Raw genomic sequence first — 13,934 nt, 5'->3', positions numbered from 1 at the left:
ACATTAGTTCATGTTACAGGACAGAAGAAAAAATAACTTGCTTCAGACTGCAATTGAAATGAAGGTTTTGCTCTTGTCAGACTCCTGTTAGAATTTGTATCTGCACCTAACAGCTTCAGGAGAGCTTTTGTGATTTACGTTTTCGAGAAGAATCATTCCAGGAAGCTCTCAAGGTTTACTATTTCTTTAAGCACTGAATTAGCCTCTTTAGTCGAGCTAAAGATTTATTTCTACCTTTGAGCTAGAGTGTTATTTTCCCTTCCCAGGTATCCACAGCTGTTTAAGTGCCTGCTGATACCAGAATTTTCAGCTGCCACATTTAGGTTTGGAGTCTTCATCCTTTGTGTGACCCTCCTGTGCTGAGTATCTATGTCTGTTGCTGATGTCTTATGGGGAAAAATGGAGGTGTCAGACAAGCCACAGAGATGCACGCTGCAAGCATGACCCTGACCCCGGTGGTGGCTGAGCTCAGAGACAGGCTCTGCAGGGGACGGGAACGCTCCTTTTCCAGCCTTCAGTGATCACGCAGAGACACCTGAGCATCCATGCCACAGGTTCCCAAATTCAGTGGCTCTTTATGAGGCCTTTCCTCCCTTAAAACTCTGGGTTCATGCAAGTTCGGGACAAACCTGCCATGTATGTGCTGAGTAGTGCAGTGATCTCATGCAACAGCATTAAATCTGCCCAGTAAAGGACACTTTTTGATTATTTTCAAGTTCTGTCCATATTTTGCAGGTGTCCAGCCTCCTGGTCCAGAACTATGGTTGTTGTTAATTCTAAGGCTTCGTTCTTGACTCTCTCTCCAATTCTTAGATGCAGTCTTGCCAAACTCCCAGTCACATACTGCAGCCATTTACCAAATGCTTATAAACATTAACAGGAATACACCATACCCATGCATACAAACACACAACACCATGCAGAAACTACGCTTGAGAACAGCTGTGAAATCAGCGCTGCAAAAGACAACTCAAAAAGTGTTATTTTCTCACAGGGATGTTTTTTCATAATACTACATAAATGCTAGCTTTTTTGAATTTGGTTTTTTCATGGCTTCTTAAATCAAGAACAGAACTCCAGACCTGTACAGGGCAATTTTTCTTAGATCTACAAAGAAGATGTGGCGGCACGTACTGTTTAAGGATCCAATCTAGGATATTCAGGATTCACTGGCAGGGTTTGCTGGCTGTTTCGGCTGGTTCTGCTTGACTCCACGATTATGAACATCTCCTTTTATAATTACGTTTCCTAAAAGTGTCTCATTCATTTCCAGTTCAGTAGGAAGAGGGCAAAGCAGACCATCCACATAAGCAGAGGACAGCCAGCTCTGCTCATGGCAAAGCTGGAGTCCGGTGGCTTGTGTACTACCTCTCCTCCCCATTTCACTTGCACCACTTACCCAGACACAGGGTGACTTTTACATACTTTGGGGACATTAATTAACTAATTTCACTCCTGTGAAGGAGCTGCTAATTGCTGTTATACTCAGTTTACAGCTGGGTTCACTGAGGTCCTGGAGGAAAGCAATTTCCTCAGCCTTCCCGAGCAGAGTGATAGTGCTAAGGACTGAGCCCACACTGAGACCTATTGCCCACCATTAATCCCTGCTGAAGCAGTTAAGCACTGAAAACACTCAATATCTTTTAAGGGTAGTCCTCAGCACTAGAAAGGATCAGGCCCAAGTGAGGCTAAGGGAAAGCAGCACACCAAGCACAACAGCCCAAGAAGGTCCCAGCTGGGTTCAGATGCCTGCTCCAATCGCCCTCAGCTCCTGTTGCATGCAAAGCTGATAATGACATAACTAATAGGTAATTATGAGGAGAGGAAGGGGAAAACGGTGCAGTGAATGCTAGCAGAATTCATAAAGTTAAACGCCAGTACAATAGAGTATGAGTACGAAATAATAGTTTAGTTCCTGGCTACCTGCTGTGTTCAGGCTGAACAAAAGACAAAGTAATATCTTCAGGATGTATTTGCGAAGACAACTGTTCCTTATTATAAGATAAAATTGTAACAGTTTATTTTATTTAATTAGTACTCATTTGTTCTAGTACGTTAAGAGGCTAATATGCATACAAATTGATCTCACATCTTTGGACAAATTGCACCATAAATATTACATTGTAAAAGAAGAAGCAAAGATGTGAGCACTGGACTCTCCATCATCAAACTGAATTGAATCTCACAGAAATAATCTGTAATTTATAGCACAGGCATGTTGGTAGGCAGCAGAGATGGTGACACGTACAAGCAGTTAGGGTTAAAAGCGTATATGGACCAATTTGTAGCTGTGCTATCCCAGGAGAGACCCAGAGGAGGAATGTCGCCTCTGAGGCACACCTTCTTCCCTCTGTACCAACCTACCTCCAGCTGAAAAAGGAGAACTTCACTCCCCATCAGCGTGCACAGGCTGCTCCCACCCGTTCCTCCCTCCCCGGCAGTGGCTCTGGCTGCTCCCTGAGGGATGAGCCATGCTCCCCTGCGTCGGGGTACTGATGGGAAGTTTCCATGCTCCTCTTTTTCCCATCTCAGTGCCCCTGTAAGGCAAAGCTAGCATCTGCAGGGAAGCACTGGCTGCTGTGGGAGGCTTGCTTCCGTCTCGTACATGCACATATACACATATGAACCGCTCCGTCTATACAGCAAATGAGAAATCAAAGTGTACAAAAAGTAAAAAGACAAAAATACATTGAAAAAAAGACAGAATATCTTTTACAGTTATCTCTTCCAAGATGATGCTGGGGATGAAAACTTGGGTCTCTGGTGGGGCGGTTCAGCCCTCAGGGAGCCAGACCTGCGTTGTTTGCAATGGGAAGTATTGACCAGCCCGTTAAATGCACATCACCGTCAGTAGTGTGACCCTGTGACTCACAGCATCTTTGTTTTCCTTTCCTTTTAGTTTGAGCCATTGCAGTGTCAGCAAGAATCAGAAGAAAATGCGAACATTTGTCTCCATAGCCCAGCATGCATGGGGAATTTTTGTATCCGAAAGGAAGCCTGGCTGGAAGTATCTGATGCAGCTTTTTGCAGTTTGCTCTGCAGTTGGCTTCCTCTCAAGTTTTCTCTTATTCCTTGGCATGCGCTTCTCCCTGGCACACCACACTTTGGGTCCCTTACTGATTTCTGGATTCATCTGGATCTCGCTTTCTATCGTGCTCTCCTGTTTCAAGCACCTGCGCTGTTTTAGTGTCCTGTTCCTTCTTTCTTGCGGACTGCAAAATGGCAGGAATGCTCTTATTACTGCTGGCACAGGTGTCGTGGTGGCCGGCAATGTCCAAAATATTTTTCACAACCTAAAAGTTCTGGCAGATAGTATAACCTGTCATTTAGAGTATGAGCAGTTTGCCTTGATAAAATATTATGTTGAGGCAGTAAAATGGATTTACGATGCGGCCAAGCTTTCCACTGAACTATCTAAACACATAGTGTTCCTAAGTCATGAATTCACACCATCTTATTCAATTTCAGATGATGCATTAAAACAAGAGCTAAATGACACAAAGCAAGAAATCCAGAAAGTTGCTAACCAGATATCTTTTATGCTGACTATACTGCCCTATATAGGCCAGCAAGTACTGCCTATAGTGGGGATTCTTCTAGTTTCTTTTGCAACTGGCCTCTTTATAAAAAAATTTGTGGGCTCTCACAGTGCCAAATTTAAGAACACTTACATCACAAAACAGTTCATCACGTTTGATGAGCACCAAAAGCAACAGCAAAGACCCTGTCTTCTGCCACTCAACAGAAAAGAAAGAAAAGATTATGTGACAATCCCATCTTTCTGCCTCACAAGGAAGGACAGAAAAAACATGCAGTATTTTTTTCTCCCTGTAATCATTCATCTTTGCATCTGGCTTCTGTTTGCTGCAGTAGATTATTTGTTTTATTGGTTAATTATTTCTGTGAATAAACACCTCCAAGAAGTACCAGATCTAGAGATTCAACTCAGCCTCTTTCAGCAAGTAAGTACTTATCAGTACTTTATACTTCTTAGTTTAGTGTTGAAAAATTTCCCTTCATCTTCAGCAGCTGCAGGAGCAGACATACAGCCAATGAGCCATCAGTTTTTTCATGGAATTATCATTTGTTTCAAAAAGGGCCATTGCCTTTATATATACGTATGTCGGATGGAACCAGACAACTCTCTGCACTTTCCAAACTGTCATTTTATTTCTAGAGAATGGTAAATATAGGAAGAAGGACTGTCATTCCTCCATTTATGTATGTGGAGATGACCAGAAGCTTAAAATTGGAATCTCAAAATGCTGACATCTGTGAAGCACCACTTTTATAGCCAAAATGCCACTGTGTCACTGACATAAGCAATGCCAACCTTTCTTTAACTGAGTAGTGTGAGGAGCTCATAATTTTAAAAAGCATAGCTGCATACACATGAAATAATAACACGTTGCCAAAATCTTAAAGTTCTTCTAAGCAGGAGCAGCAGCGGCATAGAGAACCATAGAGTAATTAGGTTGGAAGGGATGTCTGGAGGCCATCTAGACCAATCTCATGCTCAAAACAGGGCCAGCTTCTGAGTCAGATCCGATTGCTCAGGGTCTTGTCTGTGAATACTTCTAAAGCTGGAGTTTTGACTGCTGGAGTGCGTGACCCGTGTGATGCTGTGCAGCCACAGGAAAGCTGCCCAGTTTGATAGCTTGCAAGACCAGGCTTAAAACATTTCCCAAAAGCATATAATCTTTTGATACTTCCAGGATAAAAAGGTTTCAAAGAGATGCTTGACTGTTAGTACAATATGATATATGCTCTTTCTTCTGTCAATTTTTTCTTACTCAGCATTTCCTATTACTTCCTCTTACAGCTCGTAACAATGAGAATTCATTCCCCTTTCTCCCCATCCCCAAAAAAATCATCTAGTCAAAAGCAATTCCGCAGAGTAAGATTATTAGAGTGAGCAATGCAATAAGTGTGTTGCTTGAAATTACAAGCAAACAGAACAGGACATACAATCTGTGGCAGAGAGATTCTCATTCTCACTTTTCCATACGTGACATATTGAACCCCTGAGCTGGCTTCTTCAGCCAGACCACATTTTCTGGCACACTGCTAAACCGCTGCAGGTTCAGCTTAGACTGCTGGTCCTGGTGTGTCATGGGATGTCCATCTGGTTGGGACTGAACCATGAAGGGGAAGGGAGATGTAGTTCACAGGATCCTTGAGGAATGGGAGCACTTCAGGCAAATGTGAGCTGCTAATGAAATTAGCTAAATGACATCACGCTGCTGGCCAAATTCTGTCATACTTCAGATGATGATTTTTTGTCTTGTATATCAAAATATCAAACTCTTCCATGGGAGAAAAATCAAATTATTGTCCAATTTTATCTTAAAAAAGAGTAGAAAAATCCATTATCTGTATGGCAGACATAAACCAAAGGTTCTCAGATTGTGTTTGTGGAAAACCACTTTCCTAAAGGATGGATGTTGCCAACTTCTACTCATGACCTTTCCAATTGTTACCTGAACTTTCTTTCAGGAAGGTAGACGCAAAAGCCACTGGATTCACTGTAACTGCACAATCAGCACACATATAACAAGTCAGACCCATCCTGGACGGGTCAGATTCCAGTGCAAAAACAGAGAGGCTTTTATCATCTGGTCAGTCAGCCTAAAGTGAGATATGCTGAGGAGGTAGATTGCTATGCATGCTAAGGGGACTTTACACCTCATATAAACCTGCTGCTGCACAGCAGCTGTGATCTGGCATCAACAAACCAACATGTGAAATGGTCCTGGTCCCTTGGGATATGGTCCTTGAGAAAAAAGGATCCAGGAAAACTGGTTGATATTCAAAAAATACCTGCTCCAAGCTCAAGAATTGTTCATCCTAACTAAATCAAGCAAAGGCAGCAGGAGGCCAGCATGGATGAACAAGGAGCTCCTGACAAAACTCAAACATAAAAAAAGAAGCATGGAGGAGGTGGAAGCAGGGACGGGGCGCAGGAGGAATACAGAGATGCTGATTGTACAGGGATGGGGGCAGGAAAGCCCACCTGGAGCTGAATCAGCTGAGGCAGGCAAAGGGCAGCGCAAAGGGCTTCTCCAGGCCTACTGGCAGCAAAAGCCAGACATGGGGAAATGTAGGTCCACTGCTAAGTGCAGCAGGGGTCCTGGTGACAAAGGACATGGAAAAGGCCAAAATACTCAAAGTCACCTTCAGCACTGCCTTAACTAGGAAGACCAGCCTTCAGCCTTCTCTCCTCTGAGACTGGAGGGCAAGTCTGGAGCAAGGAAGGCGCACCCATGGTGGAGGAGGATCAGGTCAGGGAACATTTGAACAAAGTAAGTCCATGGGACCTGATGGGAAGCATCCACTGGTGCTGAGGGGGCTGGCTGATGTCACTGTGAGGCTACTCTTGATTATCTTTGAAAGGTCATGGTGCCTGGGAGAGGTTCCTGAGGACTAGAAAGAGCAACTGTCACTCCCATCTTGAAGAAAGGCAAGGAGGAAGATCTGGGGAACTACAGTCTGGTCAGCCTCACCTTAACCCCTGAGAACTAACCTTTAAATACTTAAAGGGGGTTTATAAGAAAATGGGGACAAACTTTTTAGCAGGGCCTGTTGCAATAGGACAAGTGGTAATGGTTTTAAATTAGAAGAGGACACTTTTAGACTAGATACAAGAAAGAATTTTTTCCCAGTGAGGGTGGTGAAACACTGGCACAGGTTGTCCTGGGAGGTGGTAGATGCCCCAACCCTGGAAACATTCCAGGTCAAGTTGGACGGGGCTCTGAGCAACCTGATCTACTTGAAGATGTCCCTGCTCATTGCAGGGGGTTGGACTAGATGGCTTTTAAAGGCCCCTTCCAACCCAAACTATTGTATGATTCTATGACTCTATGATTAACGTGATGGAGAATATAATTGTGGAAGACATTTCCAAACATGTGAAGGCCAAGAAAGCTATTAGGAGTATTCAGCATAGATTTATAAAGGCTAAGTCATGCTTGGCCAACCTAACAGCCTTCTATGATACAATCACTGGATCATTGGATGAAGGGAGAACAGTGGATGCTGATTGTGCATTTATTAAGGCTGTCTTCCACAACATCCTCATTGACAAACTCATGAAGCATGGGCTAAATAAATGGAAAGTGACATGAACTGAAAATTGGCTGAACTGCCAGACCCAAAAGGTTCTGATTATTGGCACAAATTCACTTCTGATGGAGGAGTACACCAGGAGTAGACACTGGAACTTATAATGCTTAACCTCTTCATTAATGACCTGAACAGAGGAACAGATTGTAGCCACACAAGTCTGAAGATAATATAAAACTGGAAAGAGTTGCTGAAACACCAATGGATTGCGCTGCCATTCAGAGGGACTTGAAAAGGCTATAGAATTGGGCCGACAGGAACCTCACAATGTTCAGCAAGGGAAAATGCCATGTCTTGCAGTCCTTGGAGAGAAACAACTGCATGCAGTATACATGTGGGGGGCTAACTGGCTGGGATTGGCTTTGTAGAAAAAGGCCCTGAGAGTTCTGATGGACACCAAGTTGACCACAAGTCTGTGATGTGCCCTTGTGGCAAGGAAAGAGCTATCCTGGGCTGCATGAGGCAGAGCATTGCCAGCAGACAGAGGGAGGCGATCCTTCCTTTCTGCTTAGCCCTGGTGAAACCCAGTACAAGAGAGGCATATACTGGAGTGAGTTGAGTAAAGGATGAAGCAGATGATTAAAGGACTGTAGCATCTGTCATATGAGGAGAAGCTGAGAGAGCTGGGGCTGTTCAGGCTGGAGAAGAGATGGCTCAGGAGGATCTCATCAGTCTATAAATACCTGATAGGGTGTGGGTGTAAGAAAGAGGAGCCAGACTCTTCTCAATGGTGCCCAGTGCAGGGACAAGAGGCAATGGGCACAAATTAAAGGACATTCCATTTCAACGTTAGAACTATTATTTTTTTTTTCCTTTTCAGGTGATCAAACACCTGAACAGGTTTCTGAGACAGGTAGTGGAGTTTCCACCCCTGGCGATATTAAAAACCGAACTGAACACAACCCTAAGCAACCTGCTGTAGCCTCAGCTATTGTCTGTGTCCTGCTGTGTTTGGTTTTGCCTGTGTTTCTATCCTTTGTACCCTGAGAGCAGCCCCTTATCATGACCTGCCTTGGGTGTAACCCAAGTCAGGGCAAAGAAGAAGCTTAGTCCCACCATCTGTAGACAGAGGCCCTGAGCCTGACCCTGTCTGGCTGTTTTATGAGTCCTGTACTAGTGCAGTGTTCACTCCTGTGGAAAGCTGGTTGATTCTCCCAAAACTGAAAATTATGCCATCATCAGATTGTTTCTAGTTTCCCAATGAAGGCTAGTCACATTAAAATGTAAAATATAGTCTCAACAGATTTGTCATAACAAGCCCCAGGGCTGCTGATCTCAGGTTGTCTAGAAAGCTGTCTGGGTGAGCAGGACAGACTCAGCGACTTCTTGAGATGTTTATTCTTGGTACGAACAGTAAAGTTCTTCATACACTTGTACTCCTGTTTCATCTTGAGTTCCTAATTAAGTTTTTCCTTGCTTATACATCGGTTCAGTTTGGGGATTAAATGTACTGAGATAGATTAGAATGGGATAGAGTCAAGGAAAAGCTAACAAGCCGAAAATGGGTAGCATGCTTTAGAGACCTGATTCTGTTTACAAACAGAGAAGGACTGGTGAGAGATGTGGTGGTCGGAGGCCGTCTTGGGCTTAGCGACCACGACATGATAGAATTCTCGGTTGTGAGGGAAGTAAGGAGAGGGGTCAGCAAAACTGCTATCATGGACTTCCGGAGGGCAGACTTTGGCCTGTTCAGGTCACTGGTTGAGAGAGTCCCTTGGGAGACAGTCCTGAAGGACAAAGGGGTCCAGGAAGGCTGGACAGTCTTCAAGAAGGAAATCTTAAAGGCGCAGGAGCAGGCGGTCCCCATGTGCCATAAGAAGAGCTGGCGGGGAAGGCGACCGGCCTGGCTGAACAGGGAGATTTTGCTGGGACTCAGGGAAAAGAGGAGAGTTTATCACCTCTGGAAGAAGGGCCAGGCAACTTACGAAGAGTACAAGGATCTTGTTAGGTCAAGCAGGGACAAAATTAGAAAGGCAAAAGCCCAGCTAGAGCTCAGTCTGGCCACTGTCGTAAAGGATAATAAAAAATGTTTTTACAAATATATTAACAACAAAAAGAGAGGCAAGGAGAATCTCCATCCCCTACTGGATATGGCGAGGAACATTGTCTCCAAGGACGAGGACAAGGCTGAGGTACGTAATGCCTTCTTTGCCTCAGTCTTTAATAGCCAGTCCAGGTATCTGCAGGGTATTCAGCCCCCTGAGCTGGAAGACGGGGATGGAGAGCACAATATACTCCTCATAATCCAGGAGGAAGCAGTCAAGGACATGCTAAGCCACCTGGACACCCACAAGTCTATGGGGCCTGATGAGATCCACCCGAGAGTACTGAGAGAGCTCGCGGAGGAGCTTGCCAAGCCACTCTCCATCATTTATCAGCAGTCCTGGTTAACAGGGGAGGTCGCAGAAGACTGGAGGCTTGCCAATGTGACGCCCGACTACAAGAAAGGCCGGAAGGAGGATCCTGGGAACTACAGGCCTGTCAGCCTGACCTCTGTTCCAGGGAAGATTATGGAGCGGTTGGTCTTGAGAGTGCTCACAGGGCATCTGCAGGACAACCAAAGGCTCAGGCCCAGCCAGCATGGGTTCATGAAAGGCAGGTCCTGCTTGACCAACCTGATCTCCTTCTATGACCAGGTGACCCGCCTAGTGGATGAGGGAAAGGCTGTGGACGTTGTCTACCTGGACTTTAGTAAAGCCTTTGACAGCGTCTCCCACAGCATTCTCCTGGAGAAACTGGCGGCTCGTGGCTTAGATGGGTTTACTCTTCGCTGGGTGAGGAACTGGTTGGATGGCCGAGCCCAGAGAGTTGTGGTGAACGGCGTTAAATCCGGCTGGTGGCTGGTCACGAGTGGTGTTCCCCAGGGCTCGGTTCTGGGGCCGGTCTTATTCAATATCTTTATTGATGATCTGGATGAGGGAATCGAGTGCTCCCTCAGTAACTTTGCAGATGACACCAAGCTGAGTGGGAGTGTTGATCTGCTGGAGGGTAGGAGGGCTCTGCAGAGGGATCTGGACAGGCTGGATCGATGGGCAGAGGTCAACTGTATGAGGTTTAATAAGGCCAAGTGCAGGGTCCTGCACTTCGGCCACAACAACCCCATGCAATGCTACAGGCTTGGGGAGGAGTGGCTGGAGAGCAGCCTGGCAGAAAGGGACCTGGGGGTGCTGGTTGACAGCCGGCTGAACATGAGCCGGCAGTGTGCCCAGGTGGCCAAGGTGGCCAACAGCATCCTGGCCTGTATCAGGAATAGTGTGGCCAGCAGGAGTAGGGAAGTGATTGTGCCCCTGTACTCGGCACTGGTGAGGCCGCACCTTGAATCCTGTGTTCAGTTTTGGGCCCCTCACTACAAGAAGGATGTTGAGGTGCTGGAGCGTGTCCAGAGAAGGGCAACGAAGCTGGTGAGGGGTCTGGAGCACAAGTCTTATGAGGAGCGGCTGAGGGAACTGGGGTTGTTTAGTCTGGAGAAGAGGAGGCTGAGAGGAGACCTTATTGCTCTCTACAACTACCTGAAAGGGGGTTGTGCCGACGAGGGTGTTGGTCTCTTCTCCCAAGTAACTAGTGATAGGACAAGAGGAAATGGCCTCAAGTTGCGTCAGGGGAGGTTTAGATTGGATATTAGGAAAAATTTCTTCACTGAGAGAGTGGTCAGGCATTGGAACAGGCTGCCCAGGGAGGTGGTGGAGTCGCCATCTCTGGAAGTGTTCAAAAAACGTGTGGATGTGGCGCTTCAGGACATGGTTTAGGGGACATGGTGGCGCTGCATTAATGGTTGGACTTGATGATCTTAAAGGTCCTTTCTAACCTAGCGATTCTGTGATTCTGTGATTCCAAAGAGTATCTAACAGAAGTGCCTGTCCTCTGTTGAAGAGCCACAGGGAAGAAGTACATACTCCCCCGGCATGGTCAGAAAAGAGGGATGGGTGATTCAGTGTCCCTACAGTGCTCCTACACACAGAGCAGAAAGCTGCCTGCCAGTATGAAACACAGTTCCCAGCAGCATGTCTAATTTAGTCCCTCTCATTCAGCGTTTCAGTCCGAAAACAGTGCAGGACATCAGCTCTTCTAAGCAAAGACACCTATTAGAAGAGGAGAGGTGGCTTTGTGTGATAACCTGGTGGTCAGAGCACCTGCCTTGCTGGGTGTGGAAGCACTGCTGATCTGGTACTGAGCCACAACCAAAGGGATGGACACTCTCTGCTCTGCTGTTTTACTCTAAGGAGGGTCTGAGCAGATTCATGGGAGTGGGAATATATTAAGCCATTATAGCTAGATTAGCTAAATATTTGTCTATCATCAGAGCCACTGAGAAGGTAAGTCCTTAACAGTCCAAATTATGGGACAGTCTCCCCAGACACTGTGAAAGTGCAGTCTGAAACAATAGCCAAAAATATATTGTTATAAGCACAACATATAGAGACACTGGATGGACTAGATGATTTATGGTCCTTTGTAAATATGAATATCCAATGGGAGAAATATTAAGAAAATCGGGAATCAGTACTATAATCAACTCTTTTTTTCCTCTTTTCGTGTGCAGAGGAATGAGAACAGCTTTATCATTGGTATGAGAGAGCATATAGCAAAGACTGATCCTTTCAAGATCTCTTTGTTTAAGAACGACTGCATCCCTCAGCCAGAGCTTGCTCTCTCCACGACATGGATCCAGCTTGGAGTCATCATCTTCTTCTTAATAATTTTTGGGTTATTCTCTGGCCTCCTGACTCAACTTAAAATACTCGTGTCAACTTCATTTTATCCCGACACTGAGATAAAACGGGTACATTATTTGCATGAAAAATTACTCAAGAAAAGAGCAAAGATGCAAGAGAAAACTGGCAAGAACATGTTTGCTAGAACGGTAAGCCATCAGCTCTAGAGGAAAAAAGTTATCCCCCTCTCTCAGGGTGGTAGTCAGATCCAGGAAATACTTAAATACTTCTTAACTTCAATTATGTGCTAATAGACTTTCCCAGTGCTCTCCTGCACAGGGGCCAGAGACAAGTTGCCTATTGGTGAAATTAGATCATAGAATTGTTTTGCTCTGTCCTTCAACACACATGCATCAGACGTGAGATGGGTACACCCAAGTATGTGCTGACAAGAAAATACTCCTCAGACTTAGCGCTCTCCAGAGAAGAAACTTGGTTTTCATGAACATTTGAAAAGCACCTCCAGCACAAAAAGTATTCCTGCAATCTGGACAGCAAATGCTAGGCATTTGTGTGCAGCTTCTTAACATTGAGAAAGATGTTCAGTTGTTGCTTAGCAAAAGGGAAGGTGATACATTTCTGCTTTTGTGGTGGGTTGACCCTGGCTGGACGCCAGGTGCCCACCAAAGCTGCTCTATCACTGCCCTCCTCAGCTGGACAGGGGAGAGAAAATGTAATGAAGGGCTTGTGGGTCGAGATAAGGGCAGGGAGAGATCACTCACCAGTTACCCTCACGGGCAAAACAGACTCAACTTGGGGAAATTAGTTTAATTTATTGCCAATCAAAATCAGAGTAGGGTAATGAGAAAATAAAACCAAATCTTAAACACCTTCCCCCCACCCCTCCCTTCCTCCTGGGGTCAACTTCACTCCCCATTTCTCTGTGTCCTCCCCCCGAGCAGCGCAGGGGGACGGGGAATGGGGGCTGTGGTCAGTTCATCAGACGCTGTCTCTGCCGCTCCTTCCTCCTCAGGGAGAGGACTCCTCACCCTCTGCCCCTGCTCCAGCATGGGGTCCCCCCCACAGGAGACAGTCCTCCATGGACTTCTCCAGTGTGAGTCCTTCGCACAGGCTGCAGTTCTTCACGAACTTCTCCAGCCTGGGTTCCTTCCATGGGGTGCCGTCCTTCAGGAACAGGCTGCTCCAGCGTGGGTCCCCCATGGGGCCACAGGTCCCGCCAGCAAACCTGCTCCAGCCTGGGCTCCTCTCTCCACGGGGCCACAGGTCCTGCCAGGAGCCGGTCCCAGCACAGGCTGCCCACGGGGTCACGGCCTCCTTCGGGCATCCCCCTGCTCCGGCGTGGGGCCCTCCCCGTGTGCAGGTGGAGATCTGCTCCCTCATGGAGCTCCATGGCTGCAGGGGCACAGCCGGCCTCCCCGTGGGCTTCCCCAGGGGCTGCCGGGGACCCTCTGCTCCGGCGCCTGGAGCCCTCCTGCCCCTCCTGCTGCTCTGACCTGGGGGGCTGCAGGGCTGCTCCTCTCACACATTCTCACTCCTCCCCGGCTGCAATTGCACAGGTATGTTTTTTTCCCCTTCTTAAATATCCCAGAGCTGCTGCCACTGTCGCTGATGGGCTCAGCCTTGGCCAGCAGCGGGTCCATCATGTAGCCGGCTGGCACTGGCTCTATCTGACACAGGGGAAGCTTCTGGCAGCTTCTCACAGAAGCCACCCCTGCAGCTCCCCCACTACCAAACCCTGGCCATGCAAACCCAACACAGTTTTAAAACACAGTGGGAGTGCAATCGCAAATACCATTAGGAAATGGAACTTTTTGCTTGCAAAACTATTTGCCCTGTATATATATATGTATACATACACTAATGGAAGTAACAAACTCACATGCATATATTTGTGGCAAATCCAGATAGATAGCTGCAGACATATATAGTTTTGGTTTTGGTTTGGTTTTTTTTAATAGCCTTCAGTACTGACTATACAGGATGTTAGTGTCTGGGCGATCTCTAACTCAGTAATACTATGATCATAGCATTGTATTTCTGTCTTTTCAGGTCAACTTTTGGTTTCCAATACTCAAGGCAAGAGAGGCAGTGAGGAAGAAAGAAAGGAGTGTGGCAAACAAGAACATGGTGTGAAGACCA

The 13,934-nt window shown here is 46.4% G+C and overlaps 1 protein-coding gene across 1 annotated transcript; it reads left to right on the top strand.

Annotated features, from left to right (window-relative positions):
* Positions 1-2,933: 2,933 nt before the first annotated feature.
* Positions 2,934-13,928, top strand: DCSTAMP (dendrocyte expressed seven transmembrane protein; the record flags this gene model as incomplete). The annotated part of the gene is made up of 3 exons (XM_082015094.1): positions 2,934-3,962; positions 11,663-11,983; positions 13,845-13,928. The coding sequence occupies exons 1-3, from the start codon at positions 2,937-2,939 to the stop codon at positions 13,926-13,928; spliced, it is 1,431 nt and encodes a 476-aa protein (XP_081871220.1). The 5' UTR covers positions 2,934-2,936.
* Between the last annotated feature and the right edge of the window lie 6 nt (positions 13,929-13,934).

Source organism: Phaethon aethereus (assembly GCF_964289735.1).
Source record: "Phaethon aethereus genome assembly, chromosome: 2".
NCBI classification, from domain to species: domain Eukaryota; kingdom Metazoa; phylum Chordata; class Aves; order Phaethontiformes; family Phaethontidae; genus Phaethon; species Phaethon aethereus.
This window is presented reverse-complemented; position numbering and strand designations above follow the sequence as displayed.